The following is a 23,379-nucleotide window of genomic DNA, read 5'->3' as shown; positions in this document are numbered from 1 at the left end:
TGAGCCAGGGGGTATGGGCAGGAGCCGGGAGGCAAAAGCAAAGGAGCCCAGGGCTTGGCCAGCACCCAGCTGCTAGCCAGAGAGTTCACACCAGGGAGGGCTGCATCCTCCTCTCTCCCCGTCTGTGTTTTCCTTTCCGCTGCAAATGTTATTTGACAAAAGCAATTACTCTAATTTCCTCCCCTGTGGGCTCCATTCTTTTTTTGACAGGATGACTTGGAGGAGTAATTAGGCTTACTCAATATGGGAAAGCACCCACCCAGCTGTTCACCCCGCAGAGGAGCCCGGTGTGTTGATGGTTCTTCTTGTCCACAGGTCGCATCTTGGGATCTGGTGCATTTGGGAAAGTGGTTGAAGGAACAGCCTATGGATTAAGCCGGTCCCAGCCTGTTATGAAAGTAGCAGTGAAGATGCTCAAACGTAAGTGTTGGGAGGATTTGAATACGAAGAGATTAAGTGAACTGATCAAAATCGGGTCGCAAATTGAAATAGAGCCATCGTAGCAAATTTAGGATTAGATTCTGGTTCTTTGACTCTAGATTTTATGTGTGTTTAGAAGTTTGTCAGTTCATTCTGTTTTGGTTGTTCTTGTCACTTGTATTTTGGAAAACGAGGAGTTATTTCTAGTGACTTCTTTATATCCTAAAGACTAGGGACTGTCACCAGAGTCCAGACTCCATGGGCCCTCTGCTTCTCTTTTATACACTTGGTAAAGGTAATAATGTTGAATTACAGGAGCAACCACATTCTCGGGGTTTTCTGGAAACGAGAGCTAGGTAGTTGAGTTGAACTGACTCATGATTTATTTCTTCAACAGCCACCGCCAGGTCCAGTGAAAAACAAGCTCTCATGTCTGAGCTGAAGATAATGACTCACCTGGGGCCACATTTAAACATCGTCAACTTGCTGGGAGCCTGTACTAAGTCAGGTAGGCTCACCTACCTTCCTGGGAGTCAGGGTGTGCTCTGAACACCTGCGGTTGTGAAAAGCCGTCAGACCAGACTCAAATCCCCCCTCACACCCCAGCCACACCAGTGAATATAAATCTTTTCCTTGGAGTCCTCTCGCTCCACTGAGCTGATGGGAGTCACTGTTTTTGAGCCCTATCTCTTGGTGGTCCAAACACAGCAATTCATGGCTCCCCTGTCCTTGGGTTTTCATTCTGGTTTTGGTCCCCACAGGCCCCATCTACATCATCACTGAGTACTGTTTCTATGGGGATCTGGTCAACTATTTGCATAAGAACAGGGATAGCTTCCTGAGCCGCCACCCAGAGAAGCCAAAGAAAGAGCTGGACATCTTTGGATTGAACCCTGCTGATGAGAGCACACGCAGGTGAGTGTACAGAGACATGGCTGTGTCATTGTCCTATAAGCCTCACAAATGGAGAGAACCCGTGTTCTGACAGAATCCATGTCTGCAGGGTCAGGGCCCAAAGTAACAAGACTTGGAGACAAGCTAGCCTGCCCAGTGGTCCCCGACAGTGCCCATGGATACCCTATGTCTGTAGGCACTTTGGACTGGAATATCATGGAAGGCCTGGAACATCATGTAGGAAGGCCTTGCTGATAGGAGTTAAGGGGAGTGAGAGTTGGAATCCTTCTGGAAGCCATTCTCCTGTTTATGTGTGATCCACTCTGGATATATGAAATGCAGCACAGGCCGTGGACGCCTGAGTTTATATACCTTGTGAGAATCTGTCTGAGGATCTCCAAGCTCCAGCTGGTGGTCCTTGCTGAACCTGGGCCTGTGGATCAAGCCAGTGATGGTGGTCTCCACTTCAGAAATCTGCCAAGTGACTGTAAAGATCTCGAAGGCTATGAAGATCCGTAAGATCAGAAAGTGCAGGGAGTTGGCTTTATACACATTTACTTAATGGATACTAAGTGGGTGCGAATTTATCAAGTAGCAAGAGTTGTCTCCTCAAGCCACAGGGCCACAAATCCCATGTTCATGGTTTATAGACTGAAAAACAGAGAAAGAGTAATGATGGGCCTTAATGTCATGATTTTTTTTTTCAAATTTAAAGTGTCATAGACTTATAACATTTTATAAATCTTTGGGGACATAGCCCCCTGTTGTAGATGTCATTTCAGGGTGTCTGTCTTCCCACTGAAGACGTGTAGAGGAGTGGCACTGAAAACAAATACATAAGTGAAAAGATAGTAAGAACCGTGTCAGCCAGAGTTAGCAGAACCTGAATAATCCCCTGGTCTTTCCCATTGTAAATGGTGGTCATTCTACAGCTTATGAAAAGTGCCTCCTTCATGCCAGAAGGAGTCATTTTCCTTTCATGCCACTGGAACCTTCCTGCCGTCCCCATGCCTGGGTCCGAGGTGCCCTGTGTGTTTGTGGGATTGTTGGAGTCATCTTCTCAGGCCCTTCTCCCTGCCTGGGCCACCCCATGTGAAGGGTACTCTTTGGTTTTGCTTTTGCTCTGCCTCCCTCAGTACCGGGCACATGGCAGGGACCCACATCATCATCTGCTGAAGCATCTGAGTGACCACTCCAGAAGGGCACCTGGGTGAGATGTGTTTTCTGTTTTTACAGTTACGTGATTCTGTCTTTTGAGAACAATGGTGATTACATGGACATGAAGCAAGCCGACACTACACAGTACGTCCCCATGTTGGAAAGAAAAGAGGTCTCCAAGTATTCGGACATCCAGAGATCACTGTACGATCGCCCGGCCTCGTATAAGAAGAAATCTATGTTAGGTAAGAGCATTTTTATCACTCTGCTTTAATATGATACTTAAAATACTCAGAGGTGGGTGAACAGGAATGATAAGTAGACCTGTCAGGCCACGTGGTCCCTGAATGCAGGTCTGCTCAGTTGGGTCTGTGACAGGTTATTATAGGTTGTGGCCTGTGAATTAAAAAGGATAAAGACAGATTTCTTGCAATGAATTTCCCAAACTTCAAATGTGATTGCTTTATAGAGTCATTTATTCTGATATGATAACCTTTCTTTTTTGTTCTTCACATGTCTTTTTAATTGGAAAAAAATTGTTCTCAATAGATTTACTAATTTTTGCAATACAGGGGATCAAACCTGGAGCCTCATTTATGCTAGCCAGTTACTCTACTACTGAGCTACAGCTCCAACCTCCTTTTTTTTTTTTTTTTTTAAATGAAAACAGTGAGAATTGATTGTTTTGTTTTGGTGATGATTGAACCCAGGGCCTTGTGTATGCTCAGCAGATGCTTCACCCCTGAACTACATTGCTACCTTTGATAATTGATTTTTTTTTTCAGTGCCCTTACTTGACAAACTGCAAGTTAGGAAGCTTTTGTTCTTTCTTCCTAGTGGCTTTTTCTTAAGTTTTATAAGACTTATATCTATGAGTTCAATAACCCTTAATTTTAGCTTTCCTAACATCCAATTTGAGATAAAAATTGGAGAGTAGACAATTGGAGATGTATTTTCTGACAAGTGTTTCTATTGACTGTTGTCTGAAGGCAGATCTGTTTTCAAAACAGAGGTGTAAATGGAGGATTGGATGGATTTATTAACCCCAGGGTGCCCAGCTGATGCTATACCAGATGGACCACCTCCTATGTGCTCGGGGGTGGCCCTTCTGGGGCTCTGGTCTAAATCACAGATTTGAAGTAGGATAGTTGTAGATAGGTCTGACCTTGGCTTTTTCTGTGATGTTGTTGTCTTTGGGGCCTGAGCCCTCGCATTGGTTTATGCAAAGTGTTGAGCTGCCATGAAATTGTTTGGAAAATCACTAATGTGCTCGGAATATTTTCAAGGTTCTTAAGCAAAAGGTACGAATCCATTAAAAACAGAATGTGCTTGTTTCGCAAAGTTCAATACACAATGATATTTTCCATTTCTGCAGTTCTCGGTTCCATCCACTTCACGTTGCCAAATGGGTGAACTTCCAAGCACTTTACAAAGATTAGCCAAGGAGGGTTATCGGAACCAGTGCTTCCTCTCCTCTCCCATATTTTTAAAAATAGTTTACATCGCTTCCCAGGCTGAGCTGGTAGACTTGGCACCAGACATTGGGGGACCTGAGTCACGCTGAGGCCCAGGCCCTGTTGGCAAGCACATTACAATTTTCTGGCTTTCCTGTAGCTGGCTAGAAAAATGTGAATGGCTGAAGCTATTCTTTACTTTGCCTGAAAATCCTCAGAAGGACTGAGAACTACTGGCCTAGATGGCCTTCTTCATCGAAAACTCTGGGACCCTTCCAGATGGGATGAACTGGGGAAAGTTACAAACAAAGGGAAGTCAATGCAAAGTCACTGGCCCTGGTTTTTTTCCATATTTTTTTATTAGTACATTATGGTTGTGCATATTGATGGGATTATTTTATATATCCGTACATGCATACAATATAATTTGGCCAATATTAGACTAAGAATGTTCTCTCTTAGAACATTCAGCCTTTGGATTTTGGGGGATTGGCTTTTTTCACTTAGCAATACCCTTTAGATCCATCCGTTTACTGGCAAATGTCATAAAGTCATTCTTATTTATGGCCAAGTAATACACCATTGTGTATATATACTGCATTTTCTTTATCTATTTATCTGTTGAAGGGCCCCTAGATTGGTTCCATAGCTTAGCTATTGTGAATTGAGCTGCAATAAACATTGATATGGCTGTGTCACTATAGAATGCTGATTTTAGATCCTTTGAATATATACCAAGGAGTGGGATAACTGGGTCAAATGGTGGTTCCATTCCAAGTTTTCTGAGGAATCTCCATACTGCTTTCCAGAGTGGTTACACTAATTTATAATTCCACCAACAATGTTATAAGTGTACCTTTTTCCCAACATCCTCATCAACATTTATTGTTACTTGTATTTTTGATAATTGCCATTCTGGCTAGAGTGAGATGAAATCCCAGTGTAGTTTTAATTTGCATTTCTCTAATTGCTAGAGATATTGAACATTTTTTTTCATATATTTGTTGACCGTTCATATTTCTTCTTCTTTTGAGAAGTGTCTATTTAGTCCCTTTGCCCATTTATTGATTGGGTTATTAGTTTTTTTTGATGTTAACTTTTTTGAGTTATTTGTATATCCTGGAGATTAATGCTCTATCTGAGGTAAAGGTGGCAAAGATTTTCTCTCATTCTGTGGGCTGTCTATTCACATTCTTGATTATTTCCTTTGCTCTCCAGAAACTTTTTAGTTTGATGCCATCCCATTTGTAGATTTTTGATTTTACTTCTTGCTCTTTAGGAGTCTTGTTAAGGAAGTCAGTTCCTGAGCTGACATGTTGGAGTGTTGGGCTTACATTTTCTTTTAGTAGGTGCAGGGTTTCTGATCCAATTCCTAGGTCTTTGGTCCACTTTAAGTTGATTATTGTTCAGGGTGAGAGATAGGTGTTAAATTTTATTCTACTACATATGGATTTCAGTTTTCTTGGCACCATTTGCTGAAGAAGCTATCTTTTCTCCAATGTATGTTCTTGGTGTCTTTATCTAGTATGAGATAACTGTATTTATATGGATTTGTCTCTGTGTCTTCTAGTCCATTGGTCTTCTTGCCTTTTTGGAACCAATACCATGCTGTTTTTGTTACTAAAGCTTTGTAGCATAATTTAATGCCTGGTATGGTGATGCCTCCTGGTTCACTTTTCTTACTAAGGAGTGCTTTGGCCCTTCTAGGCCTCTTATTTTTCAAAATGAATTTCATGACTGCTTTTTCTATTCCTGTGAAGAATGTCATTGGAATTTTCATGGGAATTGCATTGAACCTGTACTGTCAGCTCCACTCCCAGGGTGGAGTCACTGCAGGCTTCCATGAAAGGAGTTCCCGTAGGTAGAGTTCCTGAAGGTGGGGGCTTAGGTCTAGGCAGGCCCCAGGTGCTTTGTTGAGTGGCAACTAGTTGGGCGATATTAAAATCTCTCACTTCTGGGGCCTGGTAGCTGCCCATCTACCTGGGAGACTGCACCCAGGAGACTCCCCAGGGTTCCACTCATGAGGGGGAGGAGCCAATCCTTTGCCTTTTAGCTGACTGTGGATCCTGCCTTTCCTGGCTTCCTGGGCTCACTCCCCAGCACAGTCACACACACTGGTTCAAATTCCTGCCTGCCCTGCTCTGAGCTGCCAGACTGAAAAGTGGCGGGGTGGGCAGCCAGGCTCTCCCCAGGCTCCCTGACCATACACTCCGTACCTGCTTTCCTCTTGATTTGTTAGGCACCGTTTAGGTGATGTGGCAGGTGTCAGCTGGACCAAGATCTAGACCCAGCTCAGATTTCCTGGATCCTGGTTCCCATAGTTGCTTCAGAATGGCTCCTGCCTCAGCTCTCCGTGGACAATTGGGAAACACCATGTGTCTTTCATGCACCAGTGGACTATGCGGGCAGCCTCTGGACCAGCCAGTGTTTTGATCTCAGATTTCTGTGCACTAAGCCATGCCTGAAATGCAGCTTCCTCAAGTTGCCCTTCCTGCTTTCCCCAGGGGCGGGTGGGCTCTGGTAGCCACCCTTGGTGGTTGCGGGCTTTCTCTTTAATTTTATTGTATCCAAACCTTTTGAGTCTCCATCGTCTCTGAGTGTCCAGTATTCAATTCCAGTGAAATAACTCTTCCATCCACTTCACTGAGAAGCCATATATCCACTACCTTGGTCTCAGCCATGGAGTGGCTTAGAAAGTAGCCTCCTGTACTTCCCACCTTCCCTGGTCTCCATTGACCCTGATCTTTAAGCTTGTCTCCTTGTCTGATTGGCAGTTGATTTAATTGATGACTTATAAGCCAAAGACTAGGAAGGTAGTTTGAAAAATAAAATAAAGCAATTCTTGGAAATTATTTTTTTCTCCTTGTCCTCATGTGTATTTGTCACAGAAAATTTCAATGTGTATGTGTGCGTTTAAAGATGGCTGGTGTGATGACTAACTAAGGTTGGAAAAGAGAAATCTGGGAGGTAAACAAAATCGTTATGTGCTGGGCATGGTGATACAGGCCCGTCATTCCAAATAATCCTGAGGTTGAGGCTGGGGAATTGCAGATTTGAGGCCAGCCTCAGGAACTTGGTCCTATCTCAAAATAAACAATGAAAAGGGCTGGGGATGTGGCTCAGTGGTAGACTACTTGCCTATGACGTGTGAGTCCCTCGGTTCGATTTCCAGTACTTCAGAAAACCAAAAAACCAAAACCCAACAACAATACAAAACTACATGTGAGAACCCATTAGGGAGAAGAGTTTTGATTGGTCCTCATGGCCCTGTGTTCTTACATACTCATATATAAATCAGGGATGTCTTTCTGTATTTAGGTTGACTCTCTCTTTAACTGAAATACTTGGGACCAAAGGTGTTTTGAATTTTGGATTTTTTTCAGGTTTTGGAACTTTGCATATATACAATGAAATATCTTGGGGATGGGACTGTAGTCTAGACACAAACTCATTTATGTTTCATCTATACCTCTACACAGAGCCCGAGGGTAACTTTACACAATCTCTTCAGTGTACTTGCATTTCAACTGTGACCCATTACATGGGGTCAAGTGTGGAATTTTCTACTTGTGCCATGTCAGTACTTAGGATTTTGGAGCATTGGGGGGGATAGGAATGAATGCTCAGCTTGTACCAATTTATTTTTAAAGAAAGAACCTTTTCATTTTTTTAATTTATTTGCACTGCTGGGGATTGAATCCAGCGTCTCATGCATGTGAGGCAAGTGCTCTTGCCCTGAGCTTTGCCCCATCTCCTTTGCACACTTAGATACCCACCTGGGAGGTCTAGAAACTGCATAGGGAAATAGCTTTGGATGTGTTCTTTGGACAAGCCTCTGTAGTCTGACAAGCAGACCAGCCTCCTGGGAGTCCTAGTGGTGGGTGAGCTCTCATGCTGTCCTGCTCTCCTTCCTGTTCTGCAGACTCAGAAGTCAAAAACCTCCTTTCAGATGACAACTCAGAAGGCCTTACTTTGTTGGATTTGTTGAGCTTCACCTATCAAGTTGCCCGAGGAATGGAGTTTTTGGCTTCCAAAAATGTAGGTTCAAGGAACGGTGATGTCTTTAGACCTGGCTGCAGATTTCAGAGTGAGGGGAGGGGGGAAGCCGTCGGCAGGAAGACCTGGGAGAGGCCAGTGACAGTAGCTGCTTCTCCTTTACCCCTCTCCTCCTCTCCCCCTAGGGAGGACCTGGGTCCTAGCAACATTGGCTGCCTGTTTTTCTCCAGAGTTTTCTGTGTCTTAAAGGGGTTTGGTTAAGGGCAAGCCCACCATGCCAGGACAGACTTCCTTAGGTGCACATCCTCAGCTTCAAGTGCCACCATGGAGCAGCCAGTCTGGCGGGAGAGCTGCTGTTTAATCACAGATGGACTGACCCTCAGTGTTCTTGCCTTTCCACCCAGTGTGTCCACCGGGATCTGGCTGCTCGCAATGTCCTCCTAGCACAAGGGAAGATTGTGAAGATCTGTGACTTTGGCCTGGCCAGGGACATCATGCACGATTCCAACTACGTGTCGAAAGGCAGTGTATGTATCCCTGTCCTCACTTGGCCTGCTCCCCTCCTTCCCTTTCTTCTCTGAAGTCAGCTGCTGCTTCTTGCCACTGGGAGCCTGTATCTTTTTAATAAGGAGATTCATGAATGGGATTCGGGGGTTCACTAAAGCTCAGGCCTGAGCAGGAGTATCTGCACCACCTTGTAGGAGGGCTGGGATTTGGGCAAGTTCCTTGCCCATTCTATGCCTTAGTTTCTGTCTGTGGAATGGAGGCAGTAGTAGTGCCTTCTCCTGAGCCGCTGTAGGGGGTTAAATGGGGAAATTCATGTAAAGAGCTTAAGGCAGTGCCTGGAATATAGACACAAACAGGAAGTGTTAGCCGTTGATGAGCAAACTGCATGCGTGCAGATACAGGCAAGGCTTTGCAGAGACAGTGTTTCAGCTTTTATCAGATTTTCAAAAGGGGCACCTGTGACCCCAAAAATGTTAAGATCATTTGAGTTAATATGTCCTAGAGGTACAGTTTCCTTAAAAGTCATTGAATCGTCTGCTCAAACTGTTCTCCCCATCCCTTTCACCTGAAAGCAGATGAAGCAGTTTAGAACACACCTGCCACCCACAGGTGCAACTCCACCTCACCCCACTGCACTGGCTGTGAGACAGCTCACAGGGGTTGTCTCATCCAACTAGAGACTCTGTCCTGTGCCTCTGCTCTGTGTGCCGCAGGGACTCATGTGGCCATGACCTATGGCTGTGGCTTTTCCTAGGCACCTTGAACACTCTACTAAACTTTGGTATTGGTAGAGCCAAGCTCTCACCTGTTTATGTGAGGTTGTAAGTCTCTGGAAGGATGCTAACATGATTACTTTATGTATCTACCTCAGTTTAGTATTTTCCCTGAAGTTTGGATCCAGTTTTACAACAGAGGCTATAAAATACATCTCAGTGTGTGATTCTTTGAAAATGACTACACATTTATTAATGTTCAGAAGCTAATAATCAGCTCACGGATGGCTGGATCTTAGTTTTGTTCCTAGGATTCCCTGCCAGGAGGGGACAGGTCTGTTCAGGGCTCACACTTTATGGGCAACAGTTCAGGATTAAATGTTTTTTGGACATTATTCCTTTGGAAGAGGTGGGAAGCAACATTGACCATTAGTCGCCAAATATGGATTAAGAACCCACGGGGTAGCAGGTCCCTTGAGTGCTGCAGTAAACAGTACACACAAAACCCTGCAAGGCGACATCATTAGTGCCAGTTATTCTCAGCCCGGGAGGACCCCTTTCCACCCCCACCCCTGCAGATCATCACTGAAGAGGCTGGGGGTTAATGTCCTCCCTTCTTCTCCACAGACCTTCCTTCCTGTGAAGTGGATGGCTCCCGAGAGCATCTTTGACAACCTCTACACCACGCTGAGCGATGTCTGGTCTTATGGGATTCTGCTCTGGGAGATCTTTTCTCTTGGTACGGGCCTGGCAGCTCTGCTTGTTTGGATTGTTCTAGAACTGCTCTGGAAGGGAGAGTGTTTGTCCCAGCTCCAGGACTTGATTGCTGCTGGGCTGCATGCTGTGTGAACCCACCATGGGTCCTTACTGTGTTGTGGGCCAGTGGAGACTGAGAGGGGGATCTGGGGGCTGCATCCTGGCCCCTGGACTCTACTCTGGGCTGTGTCACAGTGATTTTTCTCCTACATAAGTGCTCCCAATGACACCCATTCCCTGGCTGCTTCTTCATGTGGGACTTTGGGTTGAAAGGTTCACCAGGTGTGAGGGAGTGTTTCCTCCTCCTCACCTGATGGTGATGGGAGCCGGGGGAAGGTAGCCTGGGGAGGGAGAGGAGCACGGCTCCCTTTCCTGGTCACTCTGGAGGGGAGAAACTTCTTAGGCATTGAGCCAGTCAGTCTCCAGGGACTGAACAACCCAGGTGTCCCGTGCTGCCTGGTGAGGGCCCTACGAGAAGGACAGGTCACTACCCCTGCCCTCCAGATGGTTCACACAAGGAGAGAAGATTCACACACTTAGAAAGTCTGTGGTGCTGACGGAGCACTGCAATGCGAGCCCAGAGGTAGAAGAGAATCCTGGAATAGTTTTGGAAGGCTTCAGAGGAGGAACTGAACTTGACCTGGCTCTGGCTATAAAAATAGGAAGGGTTTCGTGAATGAATGTGGGTGTTCTCCTGGGGAAAGTCAAGTGCTTCTTCCCTCCTGGGTCTCCTTTTTCTACCTTAGTTCTCCTTGTAGAAAGGGGCATTATATGGATCATGTGGCCCAACAGAGAGAGTCTCACACCCCCCCCCGCTGAAAAGCAGAGAATTATCTAGACAAGCCAAACCCCAATTTTGACTTTTGCTTTAATTATTTGAGCTTTTCTAGTCAAAATAATTTTCTTGCCCCTGATGATTCAGAATTTCCCCTGGCTTTTCTGATTTGCTTATGTATGTAGCTCCAATCATCTGAAGCATGGAAAAACATTTTAATACTCTTTCTAAAAATGCACAATTTTTGCCCAAGTTACTTGGGCTAAACAGACCTAGAGTCCTTGTTAAGTTTTTTTTTTCTTTTTTTGTGTGGTACTCGGTCTGTGAATGCCAGGCAGGCACTCTACCACTGGGCTGCATCCCCAGCGTCCCTTTGCAGGGAGAACCAGGACATTGAGGCACCAGGATCACCCGTGTTCCCCAGTGTGCTCTGTCACCTCAAGCCTTCCAGCAACACTCGGACCATTTGCCATCCTCTTATCTTCTCTGCCTCTTAGGTGGCACACCCTACCCTGGCATGATGGTGGATTCTACTTTCTACAATAAGATCAAGAGTGGGTACCGGATGGCCAAGCCTGACCATGCCACCAGTGAAGTGTGAGCTCCTTCCCCCCCCTGGTCCCACGTCCCTGCCATGTAGTCTTTGGGGTCGGGGGTGCCCACCTTCTCTACCCATGCCCACTCTGAGCCCTGTGTCTCTCCAGCTATGAGATCATGGTGCAGTGCTGGAACAGTGAGCCAGAGAAGAGACCCTCCTTCTACCACCTGAGCGAGATAGTGGAGAACCTTCTGCCTGGACAATATAAAAAGGTTTGTCTGGGCCTGTTAGGGTGGTGGAAGACCATGAGTCCTCGGGGAGAGAATGGCTGGCATTTAGGCCAACACCGTTAGCACTGATTGAAAACAGCATTTTCAAAGGAGGACACAGATTGTGTGATCCTGTGTCTGGGGCTTCATGGAGCGCCCCACGAGCTCCTGGTAAGCAATGATGAATGAAAACCTCCCGTTTCTGCGGGGCTCCCCTTTCATCTTATGTCCATGACATCTGTAAGCACTTTGTTCTCCAGATGTTTCAGGATCTGAAACTCCCGTGTAGTTAGAAGTGTCAGGACAACCACGTTCATTAAATTGTTGATTTGAATGCATTTAAATCCATGCATTTAAATCCATGGTAAATTGGCTTTTACCAGCTGACTGGAAGAAGTAACCTGACTGTTATCTGTGGCTCCAGCTGGTTTTCTGTGGCAAAGGAAGCATTGTGCAAAAGAACAAATGTCATTCCATGGATCCAAGCAGGAGGTGTAAATGAGTGAAACGATTTTCTGCCGAGGCCTTAAAAGGGCAACTCAGGCGAATTTGTAATAAATTCTGTTTCTTTGATTTGCATTAGTCACTGTGTAGACTTTCCATGCTTAATTCTCTTCCACCTCAAGGAGATACAGCATTAGGAGATTGCACTGGAACCTCCCATGTGTTGAACTGTGAATTAATTACTTGAGTTGGATTACCTCAGTGCCCATTACAACTTCTTCTTTTTAAAAAAAAAAAAATTGTTTAAATGCCTCTTTTATTTGTTTCTTGTTCTTTTTAGTTATATATGACAGTAGAGAATTTTTTGACATATTTATATAAATATGGAGCCTATCTTATTCTAATTAGGATCCCAGTCTTGTAGTTCTACAGGATGTGGAGATTCACTGTGATGTCTTCATGTATGAACATAGGAAAGTTATGTCAGATTCTTTCCACTGTCTTTCCACTTCTTATCCTCCCTCCTTCCCTTCATTCCCCTTTGTTTAATCTATTGAACTTCTTTCCATCTCCCCTTGTTGTGGGTTAGCACCCACATATCAGAGAGAACATTGGAACTTTGGGTTTTGGGGATTGGCTTATTTCGCTTAGCATGATAGTCTCCAGATCCAACTTCTATAAGGGTGGATGCAGAAGGAAAATAACCTTAGGTTGGCCAAAGATGCTTTGATTGGGAAGACATTGAAATTATTGTTTAAAATAGGGACTGAACCCAGGACCTTGTGCGTGAGTGCTCTACGACTGAGCTAGAGCCCTAGCCGTTTTTATTTTATTTTGATACAGGGCCTTCCTGAGCTACTCAGGCTGGCCTCAAACTTGCCATCCTCCTGCCTCAACCTCCTCAGTAGCTGGCATTTTTGATATTGGAGGTTAGACTTCCCCAACATTTAGGGATCAGGAAGGTGTTGGGTGTTCTGCCCCTAGGAGAAGTCCCCACCCCTTTCTATAGGAACCTGGAAGGGACTATGTGAGGAAGGCCCTGGGAGTGCTGGGTGGGAGTCCTAGCTTCTGACTTGGGGAAGGGGCTCTGGATATCTGAAGACCTAACAGCAGAAGAGCTCCACCATGTCCTCATCTTTGGGGAGCAAGATGCACAATCCCTAGGGCCCTGTGTAGTTTTGAAAACACCTCTCACATAAGTCACATGTGTCCCCTGACTCCTGGGGCTGTGTGTGGGCGAGTCATGCTTCCTTGGCAGAGAATCTTTGACCCGGGTCCTCAGGACATAAGATTGTCCTTTGATTATCTAAATCCCATGTCGATGAGGTAGTCTGGAAACACATTTAAACTGTAATAAGTTCTGAATGTCTATATTCATTGAATTTTATCAATGACATTTGACTAAATATGTGAAATGAATGTTCCTAGAGTTATGAAAAAATTCACCTGGACTTCCTGAAGAGTGACCATCCCGCTGTGGCACGCATGCGTGTGGACTCGGACAACGCATACATTGGTGTCACCTACAAAAATGAGGAAGACAAGCTGAAGGACTGGGAAGGTGGCCTGGATGAGCAGAGACTGAGCGCAGACAGTGGCTACATCATCCCTCTGCCTGACATCGACCCTGTTCCTGAGGAGGAAGACCTGGGCAAGAGGAACAGACACAGGTAGATGTGGGTAGCCACCCAACTGCCCGCCTTACCGCCCCCAGCACTCCCAAAGGGGAGAACCCAGGCTACTGACAACGAGGCTCTCCTGGATATCAAACTGTACTGGCTGATCAAGGTGCACAATCCCCAGGGTTCCTTTGCAGTTTTGAAAACACCTTCTAGACTCTTCTAATCTGTCCCTACACCTGGGACTGTGTGTGACAGAGTCATACTTCCCTGGTGGAGAATCTTTGACCTGAGACCTTGTGCCATTTGATCACACCAACACAGCAGCTGTGAGGATTGGTAATACATGCCTTTTCTCCGTTGTCTTAGAAAGTCACTGAGCTGAGGCTGGAGTGGAGAGAGACTCGGGGCCAAGTTATTTGATTCTCCATCAGTGGTTCTTAATCTTGGCTGCAAATTGGAATCACTTGGAGAGGATTTAAAAACTACTGATATACAAGCCACATCCAGGCTGATTTGTTCTTTTTTTTAAAAAAAAAAAAACTTGTATTCTGGAGAATTTCTAACAAATGCACAATTTACAAGGTATAGTAGTGTCAGGTGTCCATCACCCAACTTTGATGTGTCCAAACTCAGGGCTAGTTTGATGGCATGCACAACCATACCTTCACCTCCTGGGTCCCCTCTGGATTATTTGGAAGCAAACCTTGACATCATATCATTTCATCTGTCAATATTGTTGTAGGTTTCTCTAAGAGATAAGCGCTCTGTTATAAAAAAAAAATTGCTACAGTTATTAAAAGTTATTATAAAAAACTACAGTGCCATCTTCTCACCCTAAGAAATGGGCCATGGTTTAAGAGCAACAGATACCCAGAGTTGCAATTTCCCTGGTCATCTCACAAATGTTATTGTACATTTGTTTTTTTTTCTATTCAAGACCCAAATAAAAGTCACACATGGCATTTGTTGATATATCTCTATAAGTTCTCCTGGCCTCCTTTGTGGCCCCTTGTATATCATTGGTGAGGAAACCAGAGTGTTTGCAAGTGGGGCTCCATGTTCAGAATCCTGCTGCTCCCATCCCTGTGGTGTCTTTATTTTCTCCTGTATTGGTCGTATTACTGGGTGTTGGTTCTGAGGCTTGACTGGGTCAGGTGGATTTTCAGAAGACATGCTTCAAAGATGATGTGTGTCCTTCCGTCAGGAGGTACAATTATCCTACCGCCTTTTGTGACGTGAGCAGTGTTGGTGATCATTACTGAGATTCATGAATTCATCACCTTGGTGATGCTAATGCTCAGCCACGTCTGAGAACTGCTAGCTCATGTGGACCAGATGGACAGGACCCTGACCTTGTTCCCAGCTCTCATCGCCTGGCCCTTGGCGGGGTGATAGTGACTCCTGGTTCAGGGTCCACGTTGCTCATGGGTCTTTGCTCCCTTTGTTCAGGACGTTGCTTTACCTTCTTCCTTAGTCATTCAGTTAAATACATGCAGTTATTTAGGCAGAAGAGCATAGCAGTGTTTTGGAGGTTTCTGATTATACTTTCTCTAACCAATATAAGTAGAAGGTACAGTCAGCCCTTGTTTATCTGGAGGCTCTGGGTAATTTGGAAGCACAGTTTTTGTTTTTGGAACTGGAGGTGGGGCCAAATGGCCTGTCTGATTTACCTTTCTAATCATGCTTTGTGTAGGCAGCTTTTACAATGGGCTTATATTCCTTTGGCAAACAGTGTTCCTCCACATTTGGGAGCCTGTGCTGGAACTTCAGGTGGAACAGGGAAGGCTGGGCAGTGGGTCTAGAGGCTCTCTCAGATCTTTTCTCCATTTGCTTTCTTCGTATTGAAGAGTAATACATCACCTGTGAAAGGGTTCAAAATAAAGTTAGAAATCACAGGGTGATATCAGATGAATATTTCTGATAAAAAAGACATCAGAAAGATGCCTAGGAGTTTTCTAGGACTATACCAGGCTGGGTGGCAGGATTTACATTCTATAAAGAGAACAATTCTAGTTGCTAGGTATTTGTTAGATTTGCTAATTTGGACTTCTACGAGGGCAATGTATTTGGTCTTCTTAGAAACACTCATGATATATCCCAAATATCCTCACCACATCAGGTGAGACTCTGGCCCTAAGTGGTGAGATGGGCTGAGTGGGAGAAGATCCAGCTGGGAGGCTTTGGGCTCAGGCAGGCAGCAGTCAGCCAGGAAGTTATGAGCCTTCTCCTAAGGCTCATTTTTTTGGCCTTGGGAGGGGAGTGGGCATGGAAAGACAGGGTCTTGCTGTGGAGGGCTTGGAGTAACAGGTTAGAACTCACTGGAACCAGGCCTTGGGCTACAAGGTGGGCACAATTGCTCAGGAACCAGTTGAAAGTCCAGTGGTCAGCTGTCACGGTGAAGCCTGAGCTTGGGTGCCAAAGCATCTGGCAGGAATGGCTCCTCACTCCCAGTGGCAGTTACCTGCTTTTGTCCCCACATTCCTGCCTCTGGCCTGTAAGATAGATAAGCAGAGGGGTCTGACTTACCTGTCAAACTCCCCCCTCCCCCTGGGGGGGTGGGGGCAGCAGTTCCCACCATGGCATTCATGGTAGTGTCATCAGTGCAAATCTTAGTTAGGTTGGGGCAGTATCCAAGGATTCATTGGGCCTCTAGCTGGGGCCAGGGACCTATAAGCAGCATCCAGCTTCCAGAGAGAGGCGCGTTAGGACTAGGTGATCATCCAGACCAGCCAAATAGACTGGGGTTCAAAATGAGGTGCCAGGACCAGGGTATAAATGGGGAGGCAAAGGCTCAGTTCCAGGGAAAGTCCCAGTCTGGGATCATGAAGGGACAGCACAGCTCAGGGTTCTGGGAGCTCTCCAATCACTGTTTCTAGGCTTCCAATTGGCCAGCCTTGGTTCCCCGCTTGGGAATGGATAGAGAGAGGAGGAACATGGACCAAGGAGTCAGAGTGGGCCAGATAGGACGTGGCTGGAGGGTGAGAGCACGTGTGAGGGTGTGTGAGTGTGGGTGCACACAATGTCCTTATGGATGGCCACGCTCTCTTTATGGTCTATAAACCATGTGTACAGCAGCCTCACAATTGGGAGAATAAACTTTGGTCCTGCCCATCAGCAGAGCATGATGAGTTTGGAGCAAAAAGATATACAGAAAAACAAAGATAGCAATACAAAGCAGAACAAGGATAAGACTGTAAGGTTCACAGAAGGGAGGATAGATGGGGAACCATGACAGGCTGGTGACTTTAGGGAAAAGAATTTTCCCAAAAACTTTGGTGAAAAATGCTTAAATGTACAGAGATGTTGTAAGAATATATCTACCACTTAAGTTAACAGTTGTTGACATTTTGTCACATTGGCTTTATCTAGCTCCATGTAAGTAACCGATGTTGTGCGTCACCTATTATATGTAGAATGTGTACGCACAGCATGTCACATACAGCCATATTCAAACTTTATGTTTCTTGATCCATCATTTGCAACTAGATGGGAAACACCAAGATACTTCCCTCCCAGGGTACAATACACACTTCCTAAGAACAAGCGTACTTTTCCACATGATCACAATATTGTGATCAGACGTAAGAAAATTAAGAGCTCTTCCCTGATTATCAGGTAATGCCCAGACTTTATTCAGATTCAGAATACAAGTTTGAATAATAATTGCTAACATTTATTGAACATTTGTATGCTTCATGATTATGACCTTATTTAATCACCCCAGCAGGTATACAGTTGGGCATTCTTGTCACGCCATTTTACAGGCAAGAAGACAAGTTCAAGTTCAGGATGTTAAGTAAGGTGTGTGAAGACCACCCCAGACCTAAGGCTTTTTTACTCTAGTTACCCTCCCTCTTAGCTCATATTCTAGTAAGGAAGAGCGTTCACCTGGTCCTTTGAGACTTAGAGGGTGCAGGATGCAATCAATGGGAAGGGGGAACAGACATTTCAGGAGAGAGGGGTGAAATCCCCAGAACTCAGTCTGGAAGCTCAGGAAGTCTCAGGGAGAGCAAGTGGATGCTCTGGCTGTGCTTGCAGCTGGTTTCCTTTCTTCCCTCTTCCTTCCTGAGGACTTTTTATCAGCCGTTGCTTATCTTCTCTTCCATCAGCATTGCATAGGGAAAGTAGAAATTATTACAGCTTGTTTGCAAATCAGATGTAAGACCTGGGAGAAGGAAAGCTGAGTAAAGAAGGCCTGTGCACTCTGGTTTTCCATGTGACCCGTGCAGCAAGCTGTCTGTCATGGTAGCAGGCAAGCCACGTCTGGCAGCCTGAGTGTGAGGGCCGAAGAATCTTGCGAGTGTTGCTCATTTGCCTTGGCAGCCATCCTGGAAACGGGGTCACGGCCTAGCTGATGCGTACCCATGCCTCACCTTTCCTTTTCTCCCCCTCTGCCAGCTCACAGACCTCTGAAGAGAGTGCCATTGAGACAGGTTCCAGCAGCTCCACCTTCATCAAGAGAGAGGACGAGACCATTGAGGACATCGACATGATGGACGACATTGGCATAGACTCCTCAGACCTGGTGGAGGACAGCTTCCTGTAACCAGCAGATTTGGGGTGTACCTTCTACTCCAGGAGCCACTTTCGGGTCCCTCTAAGAAAACCACTTTATCACAATGCAACGGTCCAGAGGAGGATTGGGTGATGTGTGAAGTTCCCAGCCAAGGGCCTCAGGGAGCCTTCTACATAGGAACGAATGGGATACTTTGAAATGAACTTTTTCAGCGTTGTCTCTTGCAATGCTTCAGGAGCATCTCAGCGGTGTGTGAAGTTTGGAAATAGGTGGACAAGGGAATAATAAGGCCACAGAAGTCGAGCTTTGTGTTTCAAGGGCATTGGTGAGATTCCCACAGACAGAATTCGTACTGCAACAAAACTCCAGCATTGTATTTATGTAAATAACTCTAACCAAGGATGTGTTTAGATTTGTATTAACTATCTTCTCTGGACTTCTGAAGAGACCACTCAATCCATCCATGTACTTCTCTCTTGAAACCTGGTTATCAGCTGCTGTTGAACTTTTTAATGAAGTGCATGCAAAACCACTCTTGAACCTTAAAAGGTACTGGTACTATCACATTTTACCTTTTTTTTTTTCAGCGTTAAAGAGATAAAAGATAACAATTAACCAACCTTGTTTGATAGATTTGGGTCCTTTAGAAGCCCAACAACTCATTTTCGTATTGTAATCAATGTTTATAATAATACTACTGTTATCAGTAATGCTAAATGTGTAATATGTAACATGATTTCCCTACAGAGAAAGCACAATTAAAAAAAAAAAACCCTTACTAGGTAGGTGACAAGTTTGACAGTTTCTGACATTTATATTAAATAACATGTTTCTCTATAAAATATGATAATAGTGTTAGTTGATTAAACTTAGTAAGCATAGAGAGCAAAGTATAAGTAGTGATGTCCAGGAAGTCAAAGCTTTTAATTGTGTACTAAATAGGTTCCCTAATCCATGATACTAGAATCAGTTAATGACCCACAAAGTAATGGGATTAGAAATAAGCAAAACCCCTGAATCCTCAGTGTGCTCGATAGAAAGGCATGAGCCTGTGCCAGTGACTTCTTGTGTCATGATCCAGTGGAAATTACAACAGTCAGCAAGAAGAAAGGATTTGCAGAGAGACTTCTTTCATGACCTGTGATAACTATGGTGGATCCCCAAATCTACAAACCTTAAGAACCAGAAGGATGCTCTAACATCAGCTTCTTTCATTCATCTCTTTCCCCCAAGAGAGAGTTTAAAACCCTGAGATGATAAAGGTGTTGTTTCATGAAGGCTGTGTGTGCATTAGCCTGACACTAATTCCCACATATGACCGGCAGCTACAATGACTAGATTCTATGTCTCCATTCCAGAGATTCTGGATTAGTTTGAGGGAAGCAGGGACCTCTATGTTAATAACTCCCTGGCTATTCTGATCAGTCACTTTTCAAAAACACTGGCTTAGGTTACAGGAGGTTGCCATGGGAAAAAAAAAATAATTGGAAATTTGGAACTGAGCTAAAAGTCAACCATGCCGGAAGCCTACTATTTAAGTCCTTTTGGCTTTAGGTCACTGACATTTAATGCCATATATCTAGCAATTGCTGCCCTTAATTTAACTTTCCTGTCTTAGTTGAGGCTTGGAAAGCTAAATCTTGGTTTTGGCACATCTTCTAAAAGTTTGAGACAAAGCAAAGTCACAGCTTCCTACTGCACGGTGGAACCGATTTGTCCCCCTCAAGGAAAAGGGCATAAAATACATGACACAATTCTGTTTGCAACATTTCCTGGTCTCTGGACAGATAGCCAGGTCAATATTCTGGTGAAAAAGATTAAAAAGTTTTCCTGATATATTGGGATTAGGTGGGAGGATGGACTGTCACATCCATCCAAACTGTCAAATTGGTTAGTGTGGGTTCATCGGCATTCTCCGCAATGTTCTTAATTGCCGACACCAAATGAATGAAACATGGGCTGTGATTACTGCAATCACTGTATGTGCTTCCGGCAGGTGATGCTTTGGAAGATGTAGCAGCAATAACAAGGTACTTGACTACCCACTGGTGTCATCTCAATGCAAGCCCCAACTTTCTTACCCATCTTTTTCATAGGAAGTGTGAAGACTGAGCCAGATTGGCCAATTAAAAACGAAAACCTGACTAGGTTCCGTGGAGCCAATTAGACTTGAAAATACATTTTGTGTGTTTCTAGAATCACAGCTCAAGCATTCTGTTTATCACCCACTCTCCCTTGCACAGCCTTATTTTGTTGGTGCTTTGCATTCTGATGTTACTTTGAGTCTTGCATGACATCACCGAGGCTGAACAAAGATTCTCAGACCAGCCACTTTCAGTCCTTACAAATGCTCCCACCTAGGATGAAATGGGACTCTTTTTTTTCCCCCTTGCAGTGTTTTCGGTGTATCTCAGATTTGCTTCCTTTTGAATCTCCTGCAAAGTCCCCCTCAAGAAAAATTGCCAATCCTTCCTTGCTTTCTATTTTTATGATGACAATCAAAGCTGGCCTGCGAAACACAATTTGTGACTTTTTTTTTAAAACGATCGGTGATATCCTTAAAATGTGGTCTGCCAATCTGTACAAAATGGTCCTATTTTTGTGAAGAGGGACATGAGATAAAATGATGTTATACATCGATATGTATATATGTATTTCTATATAGACTTGGAGAATACTGCCAAAACATTTATGACAAGCTGTATCACTGCCTTTGTTTATATTTTTTTAACTGTGATATTCCCCACAGGCACATTAACTGTTGCACTTTTGAATGTCCAAAATTTATATTTTAGAAATAATAAAGAGAAAAAATACTTACATGTTCCCAAAATGGTGGTGTGGTGAATGTGTGACAAGAACTTGCTAGGGAAGGGCCATCAATACAAAATGTATTTCAAATGCCCCTGTTCGTTTTTTTTCCCTCTTAAAACCTGTAAATGAAGATCTTTATATTTCAATAAATGATATATATGTATATATAAATATAATTTAAAGTTTTGCTGAGGTTCCAGCATTTTTTTTGTTTTGTTTTTAGTTTGATCATGTATATTAAAGCCATCCTGTTCAGCTTTCTTAGCAACATTACAGTAGGACTCTATGTTTCTAATGGACCCATAGACATCTTAAGATTTAAGATGTTATTTGGGTTACTGAGTTTTCAGACACATCACTTGATGTAAAGATGATTGGCACTTGGCTCATTTTGATCCTGTCTCTTTGTTTGCTTACCTGTCATGTTGGGTGGTATTTTGCTCTCTTACGTAAGGAACAGAAGGCTACGTTTACTCTGTACAACATTCAAACAGTGTAGAAGGGTAAGAACTGTAATGTTAAAGCCTCTTTTCCTCCACTGTATCTCTTCCCTGTCCCTCTCTTATTTTCCAGAAGCAAAACCACATCACTGTTTTGTATTCTTTCACTCCTTCGATTTCTTTTCTGGGCATCTGTGTCTATAACCTAATCTCTATTTTCATTTTATGTTTAGCCTAAATGTGATTGCATTTTATGTAACACTTTGCAATGTGCTTTTTTCCCCCTTTTTCTTTTTAAATTGACTATTTATTAAAGCAGTTTGAGGTTCACAGCAGTGAAGTGAGTGAAGATGCAGAGATTCCCCACATGCCCTCCACCCCCACATATACACAGCTCCCCCATTATCCACATTCCCCATCAGCATGGAACACTCATTACAACTGAGGAACTTGTATTGACACGTCATCAGCTCCACAGAGCTTTTGCCTTTTTATTCTGCATCTTGGAGATCTCTGTGGGAAGTATATATAGGTAGACCTCTCAATTTTTTATCAGCTCCATGGTATCCCATTATGTAAATGTACTTTATTTTATGCAATCACATTCCTGCCAAATAGAGTTCTTTGCTATTAAAATGACTTTATGAACATCCTTGCACACACATCATTGGACACCATAGTAGTGTTTTGTTCAAATAGATTGCTACAAATAAAATGGCTAGGCCCCAAGGTAGGCAGAAATAAATTGATGTTGAGCCCACATCTCCCTGTACGATTGCCATGTAAATTCTTGAAGGTCTGCATGAGAATTACTGGCTTTGCAGATTCTCTGCAGTTTCCTAAACCCCCAAACCCCACATCACTGCCATTGCTCAGGAATTGTAGTCTTCAAAACTAGGTTGGAAGAGATGTGCTGGGGAAAGTGCAGGAGTACTTGGGCTTGTGTTCTGACGTATGCCAAAGTAAATGTCTAAGAATTTTTTAAAATGATACAATTCACCTTAGTTTCAACTCATGGATAATGGAAATTCTGTTGTTAATAATTGGACTATAGCATCCTCTTCTAATATAACTCCTGACTGCCCCAGTATGAATAGCCTTCAGATCCAAGCAGATCTCCTTAGGAATTTGGCCATAGGTTGGATATCAGCTCATCCTAAGTTCTGGGAAGGAGACAGATCCCTGGGAACAATAATCTTGCTGATTAAACAAGAGCTCTCTAATGTAGCATCAACATGGAGTGCTCCAAGCTTGGCTAGAGAGATTATTTGGTCATCTGTTGTTTTCTTTTACATCTTAATATAGTACTGACATCTCTACCTACTTTATCTAGTCCTGATAAAATAAAAAAGACTTTTGTTTTTGGACGGTTTTATAACTTTTCAAAGATCTTTCACATTTATTTTTTTCTACTCTTACAATTGACTTTTCCTCTTATTCCTACAATGACAGGGAGACATTTTATAGGTGAGGAAACCAGGGTACCACAAGACAAATAAGTTCTCTAAAAATGATATAGCTGGGCAATGGTAGCCCTGGGATTAGAAATTCCAAACACACTAATTCCTCTGTCATTTACACTACACCACACCATGAGAAAAGCAAGCGATAAGGGGAAATATCAGCTCTCAGAAGTAGTTTGTTGTACTTCAATATTTTCAAAGACAAACGATAGATAAGTTGCCTGTGAACCTATCCTACTTGTCTGTGATCAGAACAATTTCTTTTCAGGCTATAACACAAAGAGCTGATAATGGGTGTTATGACTCTAATAGGGTTGTGTTTCATGAAATGCAGCTCAGGATAATGGCCTAGAATATCAGAATCCATCATAGACTAGACAATTTTGTCTGGGGTAAGTGTGACAGAAATGCTTCATTATCTCTGTCTCCAAATACATGTAAGAATTAAATCCAATTGCATTGTTTTAGCAGAATTAATATACTGTGTTTCCAACAGACACAAATTTTCACCCCCACAATTAAGCTATATAGGAAAATACATATGTGGCCTTAATTAGTAGATTAACACATTCTGTTTCACCTGGCGACGTAAATAGCACC

General features: G+C 43.8%; 1 protein-coding gene across 2 annotated transcripts in view; it reads left to right on the top strand.

Annotated features, from left to right (window-relative positions):
- Pdgfra (platelet derived growth factor receptor alpha) overlaps positions 1 to 21,000 on the top strand; it is a 48,412-nt gene extending 27,412 nt beyond the window's left edge. For both annotated transcript variants that reach the window (XM_026385394.2, XM_077803343.1), the window contains 11 exons: positions 316 to 420; positions 818 to 928; positions 1,182 to 1,335; positions 2,551 to 2,717; positions 7,849 to 7,964; positions 8,327 to 8,449; positions 9,770 to 9,881; positions 11,171 to 11,270; positions 11,378 to 11,483; positions 13,353 to 13,594; positions 17,945 to 21,000. In XM_026385394.2, coding sequence (XP_026241179.1) covers positions 316 to 420; positions 818 to 928; positions 1,182 to 1,335; positions 2,551 to 2,717; positions 7,849 to 7,964; positions 8,327 to 8,449; positions 9,770 to 9,881; positions 11,171 to 11,270; positions 11,378 to 11,483; positions 13,353 to 13,594; positions 17,945 to 18,092 — 1,484 coding nt within the window. In that variant the 3' untranslated portion in view covers positions 18,093 to 21,000. The remainder of the gene's footprint in view (positions 1 to 315; positions 421 to 817; positions 929 to 1,181; positions 1,336 to 2,550; positions 2,718 to 7,848; positions 7,965 to 8,326; positions 8,450 to 9,769; positions 9,882 to 11,170; positions 11,271 to 11,377; positions 11,484 to 13,352; positions 13,595 to 17,944) is intronic.
- Positions 21,001 to 23,379: the final 2,379 nt, after the last annotated feature.

Source organism: Urocitellus parryii, chromosome 10 (assembly GCF_045843805.1).
Source record: "Urocitellus parryii isolate mUroPar1 chromosome 10, mUroPar1.hap1, whole genome shotgun sequence".
NCBI lineage: Eukaryota > Metazoa > Chordata > Mammalia > Rodentia > Sciuridae > Urocitellus > Urocitellus parryii.
The sequence above is the reverse complement of the archived record's forward strand: the minus strand, read 5'-3'. Positions and strand labels throughout refer to the sequence as shown.